The 22472-nt window shown below is 45.0% G+C and overlaps 1 protein-coding gene across 1 annotated transcript; it reads right to left on the bottom strand.

Moving 5' to 3' along the window:
- Nucleotides 1–232: 232 nt before the first annotated feature.
- FITM2 (fat storage inducing transmembrane protein 2) lies at nt 233–13726 on the bottom strand. The gene is made up of 2 exons (XM_075018561.1): nt 13535–13726; nt 233–11264 (listed from the first exon to the last, which is right to left on the bottom strand). Exons 1-2 carry the CDS (start codon nt 13705–13707, stop codon nt 10622–10624), a joined length of 816 nt encoding a protein of 271 aa, XP_074874662.1. The 5' UTR covers nt 13708–13726; the 3' UTR covers nt 233–10621.
- Between the last annotated feature and the right edge of the window lie 8746 nt (nt 13727–22472).

The raw sequence follows: 22472 nt of genomic DNA, 5'->3' as shown, positions 1-22472 counted from the left end.
TTTTTTCCTGAGAGAAATCATTTCGACTTCCATCCTGAATTTTGGCACATGAAGGAGATTATTGTTTTAAGCCTTTTGGCTCTGTCTCTTGAGTTTTCCTTCACGGATTTGCAAAGCATCTTTCACCGACTGAGCATATCTGGACTCTGAAAAAGTATGACCATTTTCAGAACTTTTCAGCACTTTCCTGAAGGCACTTTGGCTTTCTCTTCCATTGGGGGCTCTTTTCTGTCATTTCCTCGCTGTGTGTTTTCTTAGAGACACTTTGCACAGAATCACATTGATGACTTTCTTGTGCCTTTTGCATGTTGGAAAGAATAACGGGCCTCACTGCTACTCATGCTTTGAAAACTGAGATCCTCAATAAACCATATGGGAGGAGTAACGGCTTCACATTTCTAAATGTGTTCAACATCCTTCTGCAGGAAGGGCAGAGGGATGTGCAGGTGGTTTGTGCTTTTTCTTGTGTACTGCCTTGGTATAAAACTCGCATGGAAACAATATGTATTCCTCTTCCAAGGCACTCATTTCTGTAAGCGCTCAGCCTGCTAGGATCTCCTCTGGCTGGTTTTCCGAGTGCTCCAGTGATCCCTAGTGAGTCACGCTGCATCTTTAGGCTCAGAAATGTATGCCGAATGTGAAAGAAGTAATATGAATTGTGTTTGCCTCCAGCTCAAAAATTATCTTTATGTATTTGAAAGCAGCAGGATTTCCCAGGAGCTTTGGTTCTTGATACAACCTGGCAGCCATGGAATTGTGAATATTTAGCAGGAATTACAAGGGATGAGCACATAGTGATTAGACAGTGCAAAATGCACAAATTCATGCTGTGCTTGTCGCAGTTGTGTAGGTTGGCCTGACATACTGCTGGAATACAATGACCCGCATAGCTATGTTATCCGTGTTCCCCCCCAGTGATTAGGGCCACACTTAAAATTGGTGTGCAAGAACCCAAATCCACCACCTGCGCATGCAAACCAGGCACCTGCAAGCCAAGGCTGCCAAGTCAAATGTTACAGACACATTCTCCCAAATACAGTTAGATATTTGCTTCACGGTTATCAATGACTTTGGAAGAAAGTTACTTTGCTTCTTTCTGAAGAGGGAGGCAAGAGGATCCCCTGAGGTCATCCCTTTTGCTGAATCTGAAAGGTGTAAGAATATACACAATGACCCATGGTCTATTAGCTGATGCTAAACTCCCCACAAGAATGTACAAAGATACACTGACATGAAACCCTTACCAGGATTTCATCCTTTTACCTTTGCCCATTCTCCTACATGGACATTTCCTGGTGATCTCCAAAAGCTGATGAAATGCACACGCTGGGTGTAGAAAGGAAGGGTAGAAAGGGGGTACAAGGCCAGGAAACCCAGAGAGAATGAGAGCAAATACTCACACAGTTCCCAGGATTTCAGCCCAAGAATGAGGCAGAAGGAAGCTTAGCAAGACTGCTTCTGGCTACTTTGCTCCTTGCTTTGTTAAACCAAAGAATAAATTTAAAATCATGGAGCAAATCAGAACTCTAAACGCTGGAGAAAATAGGTGTCTGTTTTGTTTTGGAGCAGACTGATAAAAATGCAACTATTATAAGGAAGCCAGACAGAGCCAGCAGCTGGAACAAGGCATGGGTCAGTTTGGACCAACACGTGAGATCTGTCTGTCATGTTGCTTCGTGGGCTGCTGGGAAGCCACAGATGCTGTAGTGATGAGTTTTGTACAGGTTTTCAGCTAGAAATATTCACTAACAAGCCTTTGCTTTGGACCAAATTAAAAAAAAAAAAAGGCGCAAAAATCAGTGAAGACAGTGCCATTCCCTGTCACTGAGCCTTGTTTCCCTGCTGTGGTAATGAAAAAATACCAGAACTTTGCTCCAGGGAAAAGCAATCTGTGAGAGTGATAAAAGACAATTAGTGTGACAGGCAGAGGCTGGATTGACGTTCAAGACCATGCTGAAATGAACTGGGAGATGAATGTCACCACCCCGATCGATCCAGATTAGTGAGTTACTATAAGCAGCCCTGTGGTGATTATAGGCTGTCATCACAAAAAGTTGCTTTTGTTCCAGCTGATCCGAGCCTAATCAGACAACTTCTGCTCTAGTTCCATTTAAAACGGGAGACCATCACACTGCATGGCCATAAGCCAGGCACTGGCCCAATGTTTGCTGCCCAAGGCACTTTCTGCACACAGAAACATGAAAACAATCACAAAAACCTGTTTTCTCATGCCCGGACTTCAGGCTTTCCTCTCAGCAAGGTGTGGGGTAACAGCAGCACCCAAGGGGTAGGGCTGGAAGGTGAGGCACCTCAGAGATACTGTTTGGAGCAAAGTCTGCACTGGGACACTTTACAATTTGCCCCTGGGGAATGGCTTGTGCTGTATCTTGCAGCAAATACTCCTGTGTACCTGATCCAACCCCAGTTAGGGTCCTTCTTAGGCTTTACCCCACATGTACTTATTTACCCAAGCAAATTTTTATCCTTAAAAACTCTGTGTTTTAGAGGCAAATGTGCTTTTAGGCACCTCCAGGCTTTAAAATCTGCACCTGTGCTGAAATGTGGAACTTTTAATTATCAGAGGAAAGAAAATCGGGGGCTGCTTTGTCAAGTCCAAGCCCTCCTGAGCACCTGAGGTGGAGCTTCATGACACTGAGCGAGCTCACAAGGAGCGGTCACTCCCTCCCCCATCCCAAGCCTCCCATTTAATAGGCTCCCAATGGTCAGATTTGTAGAACTACAGCTTCTGAAATCTTTTTACTCCTACGGGTTTTGCTCAAAAGACTCAATTACAAAAACTGAAAATGTACGTGTCAGTCTTGCAGCTGACTGGCAGCTTTCTCCTTTGCTTGTCAAGGGATGGAGAAGACCTCTCCATGCAGAATAAAGGATTTCAAAATCAAGCTTGCCAGAGGACAGGGAACACACCACAGAGCCTGTCACAAGTTGCCAAAGAAATCGAGATCAAGGGCTGCCTAAGAATACCTAGTGACCTTCTCGTGGCCCTCTCAGAAATTAATTGCCAAGTCTTCCTCTGTTTCTGAATAAAAAAACGTCCTTATCACCCAACTGCAATTTCAGTATCCTGGCTAAGGAGGCAAGAGGGATGGTGTAAGAGCTGCTCCTTCAAGCAAGGGGAAACTTACTTTCTTCCGTGAAAATAAATGAAGGACTTCCCCACATGAGAACAGCAAACAGAAAACACTAAAGCTTGTGAAAATATTTAACATCAGGTTGCGTTTGGTGGCATTCACTGCCGTCATTAACATTAAAGCCCAAATCACCTGGACTGAATCCACAATGCAGGCAATGACAGCAACTAAATCTCTCAGGTTCCTGAGAGATATATGGGATTAAAATAATATGGGATAATATGATAACAGTATTTTGAGATGGCCAGGGATAATATAAAATATGATAATATGGGATTAAAAACTAAATAACCAAAGAACCAGGAAATAAGGTGCAACCCAAGAGCTAAGTACTGTAACTCCACACCTGCAGTTTTCTGTGGCATAGCAGAGAATAAGAGGGTAATTTCGAATCTGTTCATGCCATCAGCAAGGCTGCTCTTACTACACCAGTCTGTAGAAAAGCTACTTCTGCCTTGGTGGGACAGAATAAACTCCCCAGTCCATGTTCAGCAGGCTGTGCCCAGAGAAAATTTCAAACCCACAGGTATGACTGGGAATTAAAACATCTGCATAAGTATGTTGTGAATAGGGATGGATTTCACACCCCTAAAGGTTTTCCTAAAGCAAGGCCTCAGTGATAAATCACAGAGGTTTCAGACCAAACCATTTCTAATATTGAATCTAAGGTTTCAGGCAGCAGTGAAAACAGACTGGAACTTGTATTCTCAGACAAAGCACATTCACGACAAACAAATTTCCTATTTTTTCCCCTCATGCTGATTTCCAAATGTGCCCAAATGACATATTTACTATCACTGCCTTTCACTCTCCATTTTACACGCTTTCCTGTGAAGGATTAAACAGAGAGAAAATAGTCTGCTTTAAATGCCTCACAGTGAGAGAAAGAATACCATGTATGCCGTAAATAATTTAGATGAACAATAGCTTTGTCAGGACACAGCTGTCTATCACTGCAGCTGCGGCAAAGGCAAGCAGAGGCTGCAGACTGCAGTAACCTGTGTGCTGCAGGCCAAGGCTCTACCTGCAGACGGCAGTTGCCATTGCCAAAGCAGATTATTTCTATTTCCACGTGACTTCGATGCTGAAGAGCATCGATGAGCAAAGTGTCAACCTCCACCCACTCCTTGGGAGCTCACAGTAGGTTTTTGGGGGCTTTTTGTTTGTGTGTGTGTGTGTCCCCCTTTGTCTTTCTCCTCTGCACAATGATCTACTTTCAGCTCTTTTTTTCTTTACCCCTCTCTACCGTCCTACCCCTTTCTTCTCTCCTGGACTCCCCTATTTCACTCTCCTGACGCAGACAGCTGGGGATGTGTGACCATTTTCATAGAGACATTTCTGTTGTCAGGAGCCCACAGGTTGTGAAGCTCTGCATCAGTGGACACAGCACCTCCAATTTCCACCTTCTGAGAAAGAACAGCTAAGAAATGAAGGAGATACACTCTTGCTAAAAACCTCTTTAACTAACAGCATAAACCAATGACAACTTTGAAAGCCTTTCTTTAAAAATAACACCCTCCATCCCCCTCCTTTCATTGCCTCCTGTCTCAGCCCTTTCCTACCAGCACATCATCTCTCCCGTGACCTAAATCCTTTTTAGCTCCAAGAGAGTTATCCAAATAAAGCTACTTTGCAATCAGAACAGAGCGTAACCAGGTCTGAGGGTGCTTTATAATGCTGCAGGCATTTCTTCACATAGAACGAAGTAGTCTGCATAGTTAAGTGCCGTTTCGCACATGCTCTTTACATCACAAGGTCATGTCACTCCACTGCAAGCCTCCTGGAACACTTCTATTTTTGCCTACCAAAAGCAATTTCTTTCCATTCCATGCCCTTGGAGGCAACCACTACAGAACAGCAATAGGGAGGATTCTTGGCCACAAGCAAAAAAAAACCAACCTAAAAACCAAACCAAACAAAAATTCCCCAGAAAACAAAATAAAACAAAAAACCCCACCCTGGCACAATTTTTTCTCTTAACTTCCAAATAATGACAATCAACAGGAAAAAAATATTCTTAAAAAACTTAAACCTCTAATACTCCCATTCTTCTAAAATCCAAAGCAGTCAGGTCAGGCTATGGCAAAGCTAGAGCAACAGTGCACAGTGCTGGGAAGAGCTGTGGTCTAGAGTGTCACAGTACCAAGCACATATTAAATCCATGCTCACTTCCATCATCTGCAAAACACAGAGGCAGACCCTGAGTGCCATTCCAAATCAGCACAATCCTGCTGGGTTTGGGTGCAAACAATTCACCCATTTGGATATAAGGTTAACAGGCTTTGAGGGCTTAGTATAATCTTTATTTTCAATTAATTTTGCATGGATTTCTCTATCACACTCAACTACTTTGAGCCACAACCTATTTAGCTGAATTTTCTCCAGCAATGAGTCATGATGTTAAGCCTGTCACCAACACAGACACACTGAGGGTAACCTCTTGGCACTGCTCTTCTCCCCAGTCCCCATGAGACAGGGAAGGCTCTGCAGAACAGAGGCAGCATAGGATTCAGGGAAGACATTTCAGAAGTGAGATGACAGTTACATTGAGGATATGCCTATTTATCGCTCTGATATCAACCATGTTTCCCACAGATTAAATGCATTAAATTACATGACTGAAGGAATAAACGACCTAAAACTGCAAAACAAACCCAGACTGGACATGGAAAAAGGCTTCAGAGATGTGAGACAAAAAATAATCATAATTTGTATTTACTTTTGTTCCATGCTTTCCTTTCTTCAGCCTTACACCACTGGGGATATACACAGTACAACCGCAGATCTCCTACCATTGGATACCTTGTCAGGAAAAGCACAATTGAGAAAGGGCATTTTTCCAAGTACTGCTTTCCCTTGATATTCAACTCTCCTGAAAGGCTGGTAAAGCTCTTCACTGACTGCTTATTTTCTGTGCCATACTATAGTTCCAAAGCTTTACAGAGAAGTTATTCAGCTTGTTACAAGGCACATGACATTGCCCGTGTTTTGGGATGGACAGAGGGTAATTTAAAAATAAGTAATCCTTCAGACTAAGTATTACTACACAATTGCCTGAAATTTCAGGGACTGCAGTCAATCCCAAGTCATTTCCATTTCTGCTTTTCCAGCTTGTAACCTCTGTGTTCTCATTGTATACTTTAAGTACTAAGGTACCCTTCCCACATTCAAATTTATTAATAATTTCCTACTAAACATCTGGGTGAAACTACTCATTACAGAAATGCACTGCATGCTCCACAAGAAAAGGACAAAGCTAACTCTACTAACTCACCAAGCACCCCTGTCACATTACCTCCTCTTCCCTTCCCTGAGTTCAAGCACATCAGGTGTAGTTCTCCTTCAGTAAATTAAGCATGTGCTTTTTTCCAGGTAAACACAATTACAGTGACAGACCAACTCCTTTTAACAATGGTTAATTATGAGTTCAGAGTCACAACAGCCTTTTTTGCTAGTATTAATTACTTTCATCTTAAGCTCTGGCAAAATACTTAAAAGAAGGGAAGACAAAATATATATAGAGAAAGCACACATCTAGCAGAGGTAAAGAGCATTTATTACTAATCAGCACTCCAGGAGGTGAAATGAAGCTATGAAAAGAAATAATCCCAGGAAACAGGTTTCTGAGTGAACAGAGATAAACACAGGCTGATCAAAGGCGAAGAACTGGAAAAGGCTGATTGCAGAGAAGCCGCAGGGATCTACTTTAAGCTACAGTGGAAAAAAACAGGTATCATTTCACTAAGAAAAGTGACCATAGACTTGTGTTCACAACTCAAGCCTGATTTTCCAAAACATTTCATATATCACAGCAGCCCCTACAGTTTTTTTCCATTCAAGTGCACCACAGGTCATAACTGGGTGTTTCTCACTTTGTCATTAATTGCCATGCATCAAACCAGAAAACAGGATTCTTTTTTTACAGCCACTAGGCAATCTAAGTTCGGTACACACAAATAAATTGGCAAACCAAGAATACTGTTTAGCACCAGTGAAGCATTCATGGGAGAAGTCTGCTTTGAACAAAGACTCTGAGGAAGAATCAAACCCCCGTTTCAGACATGTTTAAAGTCTGAACAGTTCAGACGGCTCTTACGAAAGATCTAAACTTTCCCGTTTGCCTGATCTTGCCTCCAGTGACGCAAACATTTGAAAGAGTCCCAGGTAAGTGAAGAGTAAAATGAATCCTAATCCAGTTAATCTTCCCACTGTGTTCTAGCTGTGACTCCCTTCCTTGCTGGCCCCTGCAGAGGAAAATGTTTAAGGCACCAAGACCAAGACCTGCCTCAGCCACATCAGTCAGGCCAAATGCTGCTTCTGTGAAAGTACTGTGATACAGAGCCCATGAAATAGGCTAGACAATCACAGACAATGAAAACTGAACAAACATATGTTGAAATAAATAATACGCTAGTAAGATGTTGGAGACAAAAATTCCCTAGATAATTCTACAGACACAGAAAGACAGCTCTGCAGGAACAGGAGGAATACTTAAACGCAGAAAAGAAAAAAAAACCCAAACAAAACACCCCCCCACCCCCCCAAGTGTTTCTCACAATTATAGTTGCCATCTTTTGGAATTCACTACAAAATATGAAAATTTATCTTTAAAATGTTACACTTTTAAAAAAAACCTTGAAACAAATTAATAATACCTGTTGACAGCTGATTTGTGCCTTTGTCACAGGACATCAAATAGAGCTACTCACAGCACTGCTCCTCTTTGGCTGTCAACCTGTCATAGAAAGGCCGCATTTTTATTTTAATGATAAAAGTGTATTTGGGAGAGGGAAGGAAGTCAGATAAAGGTGATGGCAAATACACCAACAGAAAATTTGCAACCTTCAGTTTCCAGTTAGAGTGCAAGGAAGCAAAGACTTGCTCTGAAATAGAGTCAAAAAGCACAAAGAAAACGTCTGGAGCACAAGGAAACCTTCTAAGCCAACAGTTGGCACGTGATCTCTGGGTACTGAGAAAGACACGTACAGCAAGATTTCCAAACTCATAAGCAGTATTACAGCCCACGGGAATTTTCCCATACATTTCAATGGATTAGGCTTTCCCTTTGCTACAATAAGCAACTACCCATGTCTACAAAATGAAGTGCCTGGTGCAAGAGGCACACATCAGGGAACTTGCTTTTGTCATGCATGGGGTTTGTTTTGTTTTGTTTTGTTTCTTTTGTACCCTGTACTTTTGAGAACCTGTGTCATATTAACTCATTCAAATACTGCAGAAATATCAATGTCAGTTTGATCATGCATCTCAGTAGTCAAAAAAATATCTGGAGGGTGGATCATCCAAGGAAGTGAAGAGCAGCAGCAGCATCTTTACAGACATCAGAAACAGATTCTCAAAGACTCAAACACTGATAAAGTTTTCAAGTGTTTTTCTTTCATTGTTTAAATAAAAATTTTGAGAATAACCATATACCACATTATTTCCATAATAAAAAGTTTGTAAGACACTGGTTAGAAATAGACAGAAATATCCATATAGTGATTGCACAAAACATTTGTGAAACTGAACATAATTTCAGCAAGTCAGTTGGTTTAAATAAATAGCATTTCCTGTTCCAAGGCCTTGTCTATACAGCAAAGTTACATAAAGATAACCTAAACCAGAAACTTAAATGTAATGAAATTAATCAGAAAACCTTCTGGGTATATAATCCTTTTTCATGGTGAAAATGGCTTGTGGTCTAGCTTAGCTCTATTGGGAGCAGGCTTACCTTACATCAAAAGAATGTCTGCAAATGAATTTGCATTGTTTAAACAAATTTAGTTAAACCCAATATGAGTTAATCAGAGCAAATTTTCCAAAGAGTCAGCTCAAAAGGCAATTTAATGCAAAACCAAAGGGAGGAGCTTGACAGAAAATACACCACCTCCTGAAATAGCTTCTTTCCAAGAGGTGATTTGTACTTTCTAAGGACACACAACAACTCCCACTTGCCGCTGAATTCAGTGGAAATTCAGGTGAAGCCAGCTCTCCTCAGAGGCAGACAAGTGTGGAATTAACACTGCTGTATTTATTGCAAATGCTACCACTCTCTTGCTGGAAGAGAGCTGCTGAGATGGCAAAAAGAAACGTGCCAAGATTAGACTACGGTGCATCATACCCTATATTCAGCAAAATAATCACCTTGGAGTCAAACGCTACAGACCAAGCCCACTCACAGATTAACAGACACTATCTACAGCCTTGCCCACAGACCTTTTTGGCTGTCTCGCTCGTCACTACAACTGTCAAACAAATTTTGTGCAATTGCGTCATGAATAAGCCTTTATGAAATAATAAAAAGCTTTCTAAGATAAAGACTATGCTAAATAGCTGATTGATATGATGAGTATACCCATCCCACATTATACCTATTCATTATATAATAGTAGTGTTTTATTCAGTAGTGGGTTTCCAGCCACATCAAAAGTGGCCGCAGCTTTATGTGCAATCAAAATTAAGTAGCTTATTGATACTGCTGGATAAGCCAGAATAAATATTGCTTCAAGCACACTCCTTTGCAGCTCTTAGGATAAACAATGTGTTTCATTCATTACCAAGCAGATTATTTGGGAAATAGCAGGTTAAGCTAACTTGTTCATAACACCAGAATTTCATTGTTGTTCTAGAAGAAACATACCACAAAGTACTCATTGTTGCAAAGTGTGCAATTCATAAGATTTAAATTAAAACCCCAATATTAGACTTTTTAGCAAAATTGGAAGGAGTTTGTTTTTTTCTGTCAAGAATAAAATGACAAAGTATTATTACAAGTACTTTGCCTAAGGAGAAAGTTAAGGCTTGTTTTTCAAGAGTTTCCTTTTCAAAGGCAGGCAGGAATTTAAACTCAGTCTGCTTAAGACATTACATCTCAAATTTACTCTCTGTTGCAAAAGGTGCAGACAGCTAAGAAGCATTTGTGGCAAGTTAGTGTACCTAATGCTTCACGTGATGTTCTAGTTTCACAACAGAGCTATATACTGCTTTAATGAGTATTGATATTTTCGCAACACTTAGCAGCACTGTCATTATTAGAGCTTTCTCATAAGGCAATATGAGTATTTAAAAAAAAAAGAAGTATGAGGTTTGGATCATCCATGACATTTTGACATAAATCAAAAAGAAAGAGGGATAATAAATTTGAGAACAGTCAAGCTCTTGAAGAGCAAAGGCCTCTGTCAGCCTTGGATCTGCTCCTCCCTTTATTACTAAGAGAACAGATACAACTTCTGATTTCTTTGCTGAGAATGCCAGTCAGCAGCTCCTAAACAAGAGCAGACCTCTTCCAATACCAATTTTTTTTTTTTCTCCCAAGGAAGAAGCTCGTTACCACCTGCCAGCCATCAGCTAGTACAGATTTGGTTTCCTCCAGCCCATCACCTTGTTCCTTACACTGGAAATACAGCAACTGTTCCTACATTCAACTACTCCAGTACTGAAATCAATTTCCAAAAATTTTAATACTTATTTTATCTGCTATAACTGTATTTCTTTGAAGTCAAAGGTATATTTGGAAGAGGTAGTCCAGGAGAAAAGGGCTTCAAGTACCAAAATCTGTAGGTCCCGTACCAAGCTGACAGACCTATCAGCACACCGAGAAGCTTTTGAATGAAGTCATGGAAATACACAGCAGTACAGAGAAACATGAACACCCAGATCACCGTGAGAAAACACAAGGAAAGAAACAGGATGTTGATCACAACACGCAGATTAGAGTTCTGGTCTATGGACAAGCCTTCCAGCACAGCCACCTCCTCCATAATCATCAGAGCACAGTACGAGAGCAGAAAACAGTGCCCTGAGATATCAAAACCATTCCAGATCCCGTTGTCCTGGTGGCACTCCTGCTTGGTGGCATACAGCTGGCGAGGCTCGCTGAGTTTACCCGAGGTGGAGCACGTGCCAGTGAGATTCTCGATATACATGAAGAATCTGGTGCAGATGTACCAGATGGCAGTGCCCACTAGCAGTGCACTGAGACGCCGCAGCACCATCAAAATGCTCTTCGTGGGACCATAGAGAAACTTGCTTTTGGCAAACTGGTAGGTGGTGACTGCGATGAAGGGGAGCAGAAGCCAGAACGTCCATGCCCAAGCCACCTTCACAAAATATCTGCCAGAGAAAAGCCAAAAGAGAAACATGCATGTGTGAAACTTCAAAGAAGCTGGGGTAAACGGTGGTGCTTGAAGAAGTAGGTTTTCAAAGTCAGTCTTCAGAACCATCTAAATCAGACACTTGTGCCCTCCCCTCAAAGTAAAGCATAGCTAAAATCTTAACCTTCTCCCCACTATTTCTCTCAGGCCCAATGCCTGAATATTTCCTCAACCAAGTACTTCAGCTGTTTCCCAGGCAGCATTCCCTCAGACCTAGAGCCCTCGTTCAGACTTGCAGCAGACTTGCAGTTCAGTTTTGCAATCGCTTTCACCCTACAAACCCGCTCCACTCTGTCCTACTCCAAATGCAGCTGCAAAGAACATATTTTTAGCTTGTCACTCTGAGCACAGTAATGCTTCCTCTGACTCTCTTCTTCCACCTCAATTATCTTTGCTTTCAAAGCCCTTCACAACCTCAGCCTCTTAATATGGAATAAGATAGCCAAAAGGGCTGACTCTTTTCCTTCAACAGTCCATGCAGCTTTTTCTCCATCACCACCTTATAAAATAAATGAAGAAGCACAACATATTTGTTCCTTTGCTGTCACTCCAGTTGATGAGAACTTTCCTTTGGCAGACACAAAACCTTCTACCTGTAAATTCACTCTCTGCCTTGAAAATTTTTGCTATGATGCCTGTAAAATCTTGAAAACCACTGATGATGTGCTGATATCCTGTTTAGCAGGAGACAGTATTGCATAACTAGTCCCCTTTTCAAATCTTAAAGTGGAGCACATGCAAGTGAATTCACCAATTAGTTAAGACAACCATAGTCTACGATCATTTTTCTCCCATTAGCACCTTCCAATGCAGCGTGCTTCCAGCCTTCAGCTGGTGGGAGAGAGGAACTGTGCAGCCCCTTCGTTACCCACATCCCAGTTTGAAAAACAGAGACAGCAGAATTCTGGTCTGTGGCTGAGCTATAGCTAGGCACACAGAGTCACCATTTAATCATCACTTCATCATCAAAGACAAGAACAAGTAGTGAAGATCCTGAACTCTATTCCTAAGACCCTAACAAAAAATGTCAGGGCCTTGCCCAGGATTTTGGGAAGTACCTCCTTTATGCTTAATTTTACCACAGAAGTGGCATCTGTGCGACAACTACAGCTGCTACCATGGAATAGTAATTGAAAACAAAATCCTCATTTTACTGGGAGAGTTAAAAGCAAAAAAGGCTGCTAACATAATTGCTGCCAGCAAACCAGCAGGCAAGTAATTTGTGGGGGAAAAAATTGCTTCAGAAACTGTCGGTACAGATAACCTTCCTCTATTTAAGAGGGGAGAATTGAACTGTAGTATGTTTTTACTGTAAGATCAATTTCACTCTCTAAGTGTTCCTGCCAATCCTTCTTTTCAATCACACTAAAAGCAGCTCCTCTCCCACGTGTCACCAAATGACAAATTGGAATCAATATAAAGTACAAAATTCCCCAAGTCATGGGGGAAAACGGCAATTTTAGCTTTACTTTCTGATCTGCAGCAGGTGAAGCACACGTGCACTGGCCCAGCTCACTGCCTTCCTTGTGCCCTTCAAAACGTTCAAGCACAGTTTTGAAGAATGACTAAGCCAGCTAAATCATCACCTAAGTACCAGAAAAGGGTGGCAGTAACTGTGCTTTTACGAAAGACGCTAAAAGACTCATTTCCTTCACCTTGCTTTTAGATCAGTTCAGTACCATCAGTTTACTCAAATACGAGGAACCAACCGGGAGCTGAAGAAGGAAAAAACCTCCTTTTCCTCTTCCAATAAAAACCGAGCAAGAAGCTCCAGCTCTTCTCAAATCGCGCAGTCCTGCGAACTGCAGCAGGCGTTAGGACCGGGACACCCCCCGAAGCCGCCGTTCCCACCCCCAGCAGCCCGGCCCGCGGCTCGCACCCGCCGCCTCACGCCCCCGCCGCCTCTCCCGCAGCCGCCGGGGCCGGCCCGGTTCACCCACACGGCTTGCCGCAAAGCCACCCTCGGCCGAGCTCCGGGGTCTGCCCGCCCCATCCGACCCCTCCGGCCCCACACCGGGAGCCGGCGGGTGCCCCCGGCCCCCCCGCTCCCCCTCCCCGGCCCCCGGGGCAGCCCCCTCCGCCCCAGCAGAGGACAGGGAGCCAGATCGGCGCGGGGGCAGCCCGCTCCCGCTCAGCCCGGGCACCCCCAGCCCCGCGGGACCCCCGCCCGCCCCACCGGGCCCGCCTTCCCTCTAGCTCCCCGCCTCTCCCCCCCCCGGCTCTCCTCACACGTTGAGCGGGTTGCGCTTGTTCCGCATGGGCGTCTCGGGCACCAGGTCGCCGTCCTTGAGGGCGGACCCGAGGAGGACGATGGCGAGCAGCAGCCAGGGCAGCCGGCCCCGCACCCGCCCGGCAGCCAGCCCGGCCCGCAGCCGGCGGCCGCACCGCTCCAGCCTCTCCATCGCTCCCCGCCACCGAACCCCTCACCCGCTCGGCCGCCGTACCGCGTCACAGCGCCGGCCCCGCCCGCCGCTCGGGCGCCCCCTCGCGGCGGCCGCCAGGCCGGGACGCGGGGAAGGGTGGCGGGGGGGGGGGGGGGGGGGCGTGCGCATGCGCAGTGCGGCGCGGAGCCTGCCGGGAGGGCGCCCCCTGCAGGGCGCTGGGTGGGCGCCCGTGACGGGAGGCGGCCCGTGACGGGAGGCGGCCCGTGGCGGTACGGCAGCCGTGGGCGCTGCCCCGCGGGGGGCCCTCGCCGCGGGGCTGTGTCAGAGGAAGAGAAGGTGGGCTCAGAAACCTCCGTGGCCCACTCCCACCTGTCAGAACGAGAAGGGAGGTTACGCTTTGCACCCGTCACCAGAGGGGCAGGGAGGCCGCTTCCCTGATGGTGGACGGAACGTCGGAAGAGAGACCACGGGGATCGTGGGCTACGGTAGCTACACCACGGAGTCATGGGGCCATTTAGGCCGGGAAAGACCTTTAAGGTCACCGAGTCCCACCATTAACCTAGCACTGCCAAGTCCACCACTAAACCGTGTCCCCACGTGCCGCATCTACACGTCTTTTAAATCCCCCCAGGGATGGTGACTAAACAAACCGCTTCCCCGGGCAGTCTGCTCCAACGTTCGACAACCCTTTCGGTGAAGACGTTTTTCCTCCTATCCAACCTAACCCCCCCCCCCCCGGTGCAACTTGAAGCTGTTTCCTCTCATCCTATAAAGAGCATCCACTACTTCTGGAGTAAGGTGGCAGCTCCTCTGAAAGAGAGTGTCATGCCATAATATTCAAGAGAAAATTTGAGATTTTCCTCACTCAGTAGAATTTTTTTATCTTTTTCCTGGGGCTTAACAGAAAGGGAGGAAGTATTTCTGGGGCTCTTAAGGCTCCCGTGCCTTTTCACCATCCATGTTTATAGCTGAAAGTGGTGTTCAAGCACTGGCCGTCACTGTGGTATTTGAGACCTATTTCATCTATTGAACTACTGCTGCTGTCATTTCAACTTAGTTTTTAAAAAAAATTTAAAAAGCATCAGCAAGCAGAGAAATGGCTAAATGAACAAAGAGCCTTTATTCATCCCAATGGCCTCAGTAAGAAAAACGTGTGTGGGGGGGAGCAGACCCTATCTGAGACAGGATGGGAAAGTATTTCTTGCCAGAGTGCCTTTCAAAGCCAGTTTGTAGTCATCGTCAGCAAATCTATGACAACATCTGGGCTGAGAGAGCAGAAGGATACATCAAAGCAGCCCCAGTAGATACGGAGTCTCAGCTAAGGAGGTTATCCAGGGTAAATGGCATTTGGCAATTTATTAGATGTTGTTTTTAATAAGACTACCATGGCCATGTCTAGCACTTCCAGCCACAGCATTGTACCCCCGAATTAGAAAAGACAGACAGCTGCGTTCATTCAAACAAGTGAGGATAAGAGGGGCTGGGAGCAGGTTTTGCAGAGTCCGGCATTGTCTTCCTAAATCCCCCTCTGCCTTTGAAACCTTGCCTCCTTTGCTTCCCAGGTTTGGGTCTCTGATCTCCAGACTGTTTGCAATGCCTGCAAGCTGGAGGTGGTGAGCTGCTCAGCTGGTTGCTAATGAAGCATGCTGTGGAGCCTACCACACGGCAGGAGGATTTCATAAGCTTGGCACCTGTTCCAGATGAATGGAGTTGATGGCATGGGCTGGAAATGTGTCTATCTTCAGCCCAGCTTGAAATGTCTGAGGATTATCTCTGTAAATTGTGGATTCTCACAAGTGCAGTGAGCAAAGCTCTGCTGGGTCCAGGTGTCCTGCAGATTTAGAGTAAATCTCTACTTTCAGGCCATGTATTTGCTGCCATGTACACCAGCCAAGGCCAATAGCCCTTCTGAGGAGCCGACCACCATCCCCCTGTAAAGAATCAGCAAAGCAGAATTTAGGTCTTTTAAAACTGCAGAAAAAGCTTTTATTCATAAACAAGGAACAAAGTTTGTTCTAGGGAGATTGCAGAACATTCCCAAAGAGCTCTCACAGACATCTGGTCAAGCTGCAACAGGTATAAACCGTACTAAAATGAATTAATTTGTCAGCTATAGCAGATGTGGCTGTCCTTCCCTTTCTTTGTATCTTTTTCCTTAACCTCACCAAATGATTGCCTGATTCAAGCTGAAATCTTCCAGACTGTTTGATTTAAAAAATTGTGGTTTGGGGTTTTTTTTTCTGGTTTAATTTGAACCAAGGCCCCAACAAATTGTTTCTCTTATGCAGAAATCACATTTTGCCTTTAAAGTATGCAGGGATAGATTGATTAGGGGCTGTAGAACCACTTTCAGAGCTGAAGAGTGGTTGGTGAGCCTTGTCTGTGCAGGCCCAGTCACCCAGAGCTTGGGGCACTTACTTGGACAGGAAATGTGGAGATTCCAGCCACATGAGCAGAGGTTTGAAGTAAGATCCAACATGCCTGGGAAGATCATCCTTACTCCTGAGCTGTGGCAGGTTTGGGGGAAATCTTTCCTGGTCATATAGTTCCATGTTGTATCAGGTACTTCACTATTCATTGGAGCAAGAACGATGACAATAATGTTAATTATTTTAAATAATTTAGTTGCTTAGAAAATGAATTTATCTTGTTCCAATGATTCTGTTAATCATCTGTTAAACTCTTTGATTGCATAGAAGTCTCTCTTGCTGCTGTGAGATTATGGCATGGATACCTTCTGCAGAACTGAGGATCATCACTGGGAAACAAAGTCACCCCAGTCTCAGTGTACAGTCAGTGGAGAGACAACCTTAGAACCCTTGCCAGGAGCTTAGGGCAACTGTACACCTAATTTGGGTTTTTAAAATTAGCTTTGGAGAAATTCAGACCTTCATGCAAGACAGTGGCATTTTGCTCAGGCTCACGGTGCTGCACTGTGGTCTGCTGTCACTTCGATGCTGACAAAATGATGCTGTATCCAAACATGCTGCAGCAGTGTTACAGCCTCATGTGTAAGTGTCATGAGACCCCTGCTCACAAGTTCTTCCTGCTAAACACACTCAAAAATGTTGCATGCTAGAAGAAGGCAGGTTCATTACTGAAAAGTTTATTGCGCCTTAAAGCCATTCGCAGGATGAGTTACTGTAGTTTAATTCTTCAGTCCTTTGACAAAGTCCTGCAGGACCTTCAGCTGTCGTGAGTTCCCCAGCCAGGGAGCTTCCTGAGACTGAAAAATAAACTGGCAAAGGTTTGGAGGTTTGCTATGGAGCAGGACCAAGAAGTTTGAACTGAAATCTCAGCTCAAACAGTCAAACTAAGCCTGTTGACTGAGCTAAATAGGAATTTTTTTTTTTTTTTTTTTTTTTTTTTTGTGAGATTTCTGGGTCCACTGCAGTCTGTTGCAACCAAGGAAGGATGCCTGGAGGAGGAGAGAGAAGCTACCCAAATTTTTTTACAAAACACATGTAAGGGTTCTTTTCTGACTCAAGTTTGGGCTAAGGTGGGTTCTCGCAGGCCAGTTGACACCACAGGGAAGGTGTGCTCCAGGGGCACCGGGGAGAGATGGTGGGTGCCCATCCGAGCACGCTGCCCAGTTGGACCAGCAAAGCCACGAGCCTGTGTCCATACCCTTGGTGGGGCCAAGTTACCCCACTAATAACGGCCCATTCAAACCTGGGAGACCTCCTCTCCTCCCAGCTTGTCCTCCTGCCTCACAGCGATTCCCACACCCCGCTAGCATCTGCTTACCCATCCTTTCCTGCCCAGGGGGGCCCTCGCCAGCCCCCCAGCCTTTCCCTTTGAAAGCCAGGTGCTCATGGTGGCCGTGCCGCTCATTCTTGCCGAGCCTCCCCTGCTCTTTGTTTTCGTTGGTGAACGCTGCTCACATCTCCATGATTGATTGTGTTTGAGTTTGATTGTGGACTGTCCTGGGATGTTTGCATGAGAGGTGCTACATAAGCATAATTTGTGCTGTATTTTCTTTGCCTAATAGGAGCTTAAGCTTGGAGTTTAAGATAGTTTTGGCCCTTTGCTGAGACACTGTCCATCAGCCTCAGCGCTTTGAGCTCTGCAGCCTTCTCTATTCACTGTCAGCTTAAAAAAAAAATAAAAAAAAAATTGTGCTTCGTTCCCTTGTGTCAGTGATGCCTTTGAAATGCAGCCTGGGGCAGAGGCGTAGCAGCCTTCCCCTCACACTGGCCTAGATTTTTGCTGCCTGTCTCTGATGGGGAGGGATGCTCTTCCCATGAGTCCTGGTCTTGTCATCGGGCTGGGCCAGAACCAAGGTTAAGTCTCACTCCTGTGAGTGGATGCTACGTTATTTACAGCAGAGATGCTGAGTCGAGAGACAGAAGGGAGGCGATGGTAACTCACCACCTGTGTGGCTGCTCAAACAAATGGGAAAGGTCTTTCCCAGTCCTGAAACCCCAAGAATTTTGGAAAAAGGTGTGGAAATTAACCTGAGGGAATTTGTACAGACTGAACCATTGCTGGACCCAGCCTGAAAACCTCTGCAGGTCACACATTTCCCCTCCAGCTCTCCTCAAATGAATAGGAAGGGTATGATCTGAGCTGCAGGGAATTTTCAGCATATTTGGCGGTTATATCCAAAGATCAAAATATTTTGGGATGGGGGCAAAGCATAAGAAAGAACCAATTCAGTTCTCAGCAGCGCAAACCTTATTAATGCTACAAATTAATACCTACTGCTACAAAATATTTACATTTCTTGTTCCGCACAGCCAGATTGCAGCAGAGCAGACTAATGATGGGTTTTGATTTACAGCATAGAATGATCTTGTGATGAGCATGGACTCTGAGGAGCTGAGTTTCATTTGTGGCTCTGACAAACTCCTTGTCCAGCCATAGGCAAGTCCCTTAACTACTCTCTGTATCCTCATACCCTGAGCAGGATACGGGAGAGGTTCTGTTCTCCTCCTTCCTAAATTTCTTTCAGAGATAATTGTGAGGTTGCAGAGGGATACGATAATGGCCTGAGGAGCTTAAAAATAACCAGAGTTCAAAGAGGTAAAATAGTTCCTCTTCGTACAATACAAATTAAACAGCCTATTAGCAGATGAAGTAGGGATGAGATTACACATGAAAAAAAATATAATTCATGTGATTAAGTGTACATGCACTTGGGCATAAAATGATCTTAATTAGTCATGTTTATCTATAATTACCTGAGTTCCCTGAGCAGCTGTGGTGGCTGTGTGTGCAGTTCCTCACTGAAACATTCCCCTTTTTGCGCACAGCATATAATTCATGCTTTCTGTGTTTGCCAGAGAAAATCCTCACCCCTCAACATGTGCATATTTGAATTAATTTGATTCTTGCTGTGTTGTCTTTCAGGCATAGCTGCTGGGTAGGTTTTTCCCTGCAGGCTGAGTGGGCAGTGCTCTCCGAGCAGCACAGTTACTGGGAAGGAACTCCTGCCCAGTCTGATTAACCTTTGATGGCCATGTGCTAAAAGTGTTATTTGTTGTTTCCATTTATTCCCTTTCTATAATGATTATCAATCATAGATTAAACATCATGCAAAACTCTCAGTGATGATTTCCACGAAACCCATTGCTGGGTGGTGCTTGAGTTACTGTACCAAAACATATCAAATTTTTTTTTAGACAAAGAAACTACTGTTTATTGGAACTGATCAAATATGGGAAGGAAATGGTCTGTGCTTATTGATTCAAATTCAGAAATATGAACCTTACAAACTTTACTGGTACATTTTTAGCTCATATGTTTGCAGGAGAGAATCAGAGTCATATATATTCAGGTGTAAAATTTGGAAGTGACTTTGTGTTGATTAGCTGCAGGGACCACAGTTAATAGTCCTGGTTTCTTGACTGGGTAACTGGTACAGCCAGCCACATAACATGAGCTGTGGCTATTTCAGTCAAATATATAATTACAAATATTAAGTGTAAAACTAGAAAATATACATACATAATATTTAATCTGTGCTTTAATGGCTTGGTTAATTATGTAAGTGTTGGCTGGAAATGTGATTTGAATTTGTCCTGACTATTGACCATTGAAATGCTCTGTAGATAGAAAATAATAATTACAAAAGATGTTCAAAGTGTATGCTGAATAGCCAATGCACTCAAGATTGTCACAGTCTTAATCTGTATGTTTAATATAACAAATTATTTTTTTGCAAATCATTTGTTCAGTTTTTTACCTATGTATTTCCTCTGTTCAGCGAGCTCAACATCTCCCCCTCACCTTGCCATGCTCTTTCACCACAGGGCTGCCCCACATCTCAGCCTTCAGCAGAAGAAACAAGGATGCCCTAGGCCGTGGAGTTTATTGGGGTGGTCATCAACCACAGGTGTTATCTGAAAGACAAGACGAGCAGAAAAACAGCGAGGTGAGAGGACATATCAGTGTGAAGTGTGCTAAGCAATGCCCAGGTCAGCCATCCCCAAGGTTAGGGCAGCAAAGAAATTAATTTGCCTCAAGGAGAAGTCCAGAGCTGTAGTGGTGCCTGGGCTCTGATTTATCACCCTTTTTCCCAGCCAGAACTCTTCCCTTTAGCTTCTGCAGGAGTTTGGGAGCACTTGCTTTGCTGTGTGTACCTCTGGGGTCCCACAGGTGTAGAAGAACTGCCATTAGGGTTAAATGCTCCCAAACAGCAGATTAAGCCTGAAGTGTTTGATGGGGAGCTTCTGCACTTTCTCCAAGGCACCTCATGCTATTTTACTGTCAGGACCATTACTGGTCCATTATTGTCTGGCCCAGTTTCCCCGACGTGAAGCGGACCAGACTGGCTGCTTCCAGCTCTTGCTGAGGAAGCACATCCCAGTCTGCCAGGAACAGAGCATCTCCCAAAATACAGTGATCCTGTCTGTGTCTTACCAAGTGGAAGGAAGGTATGGAGGGTGGTCGACAGTGCACAGGGTGGGTGTCACCAACAACCTGCAGAGGAGGTGGGTGATGAAGGCTGTGCTCCTGCTGCCTGGACTCTATGTATTCTGAGAACAAACAATATTTTTTTCCCCCTCTGGCTTTAAATTTGGTGAAAAATAAAATTAAGGCCAAATCCTAGTGCTTTAACTAAATCAGAACATTTACTAACTTCACTTAAAGAAACAGGATTCTTTTCACAAGTGTTTATTTGTACAGTTCAAACAAGCTATTTTTTTAAAATATGAGCCCACCACAGATGTGCAGCTCAGCCCAATGTCTAATGACACCATTCAGAGGTTACAAAAAAAAAACATGAGAAGCATGTTCTGCCACTTTGCTGGAACAAGGCCTTTCTTTGGGCTGTTTATTTAATGTAAGCTCCAAACAATTGGCAAAGCAGATCTTACCCTGGTGTGGGGAGACAAACAGGATGCTATGAGATAATGGAAGATGCCAGCACTGTGCCAGTTCCCCTCCTTGTAGAGCAGCATTTTTGCACACTGGCGAGAGCTCACTCCCCCTCAAGACATCAGCGTTGCTGGGGCTTTGAACTCCACTTCAAAGCTGGGGCTGGAGTGAGGTTTCTGTAAACCCGGAGAAACAGGTAAATATTTGTCAGTGTCGATTAACCCTCCTCATCACCTCAATGGTCATCTGTGTGAGACAGCTGGAGGGGAGTTGGCAAGCACAGAGAGGAGTCTTATTGATTTACTGAACCACTTTGGGAGGCGGGTAGACACAAAACACTGTGGTGAGGAAACCTGGAGGTTTTCCCCTTAGCACGGTCCATGAACTCATGGAGACATCTCATCACTAGAGTAGGCAGAGAGGAAAGTCCTTTTCTTGTCTGGGGAGAAGACCAGTCCTGCTCTTAGCACTGCTACTGCAGCTTTATAACCACTTCGTTTATCCCAGTTACTCCAGATGGCTATCAGCTGTTCACAGAGCCTGAGAGCACATTGTATCTCCCACCTGCTATCGCAGGTTTAATGGTGGACATTGTGAGCCACCCATGCCAGAAGACAGACCATCATATAACACTTCCATGAATTTATCAAGTTCTAGTTTCTGACATCCCCTGAACCCACTTACAGGGGTTCAAGGTGTTGGTTTTGGAAAGTGGGCTTTGCTGGGCTAGTCTGTCCGTGGTGTCTGCACTGCAGCAGCTGGTGGAGGGGGAGATGCAAGATGCAGACACCCAGCAGCTAGCCCCAGCCACCAAACCACCCACCAGTGCTCCCAGGCTTCCTCTCTCTTATCAACACAGCATGAAGATACCAGCTTAAATAAGAAAAAGGGAAAGCAAAAGCTAGAAACAGCTGAGCACCAGATGAGAAGGATGCAGAAGGATGGGGCTAGGCTCAATCCTCACCACCCTGCCCAAACCTGACCCAGTCGTCCCCCCCGTCACCTCCCCCCTGCTCGGACATGGCCCCTGGGGCAATGCCACCCTCCCTTTCTCTGAGCCAGGAACCTGCAGCTGGATGTTGACAAGCACAAAAGGAAGCGCTGGGGCTGTAACAGGGTCCAGCTGGGAACTGTGTGCAGCTCTTGAGAGTGTCTTTCCCCTTGGCTCTGGGACATGCACCAGGAAGATGCTGGGGGACACTCTGGGGGTGACCCCTGCCCGATGCCTGGGGTATGATGCTCCTGCACAGCTCTCACCTCCCCTGCTTTCAAGGCAGGGAAAGCCAGGTGCGGGGGGCCCGACCACCCTAGCAGGCTAGATTCAGCCGCAACACATGGGCAGCAGACGGGGTGCTCGGGTAAAACCACGCTCCGCGTCTGCCGGGGAAGTGGAGCGGGGAGAGGGACGTGCCAAAGGCAACAGCTGTCTCGGTGAGCTCAGTGTTTGCTGTCCTGCGAGA

Source organism: Buteo buteo, chromosome 2, assembly GCF_964188355.1.
Source record: "Buteo buteo chromosome 2, bButBut1.hap1.1, whole genome shotgun sequence".
Lineage (NCBI taxonomy): Eukaryota > Metazoa > Chordata > Aves > Accipitriformes > Accipitridae > Buteo > Buteo buteo.
This window is presented reverse-complemented; position numbering and strand designations above follow the sequence as displayed.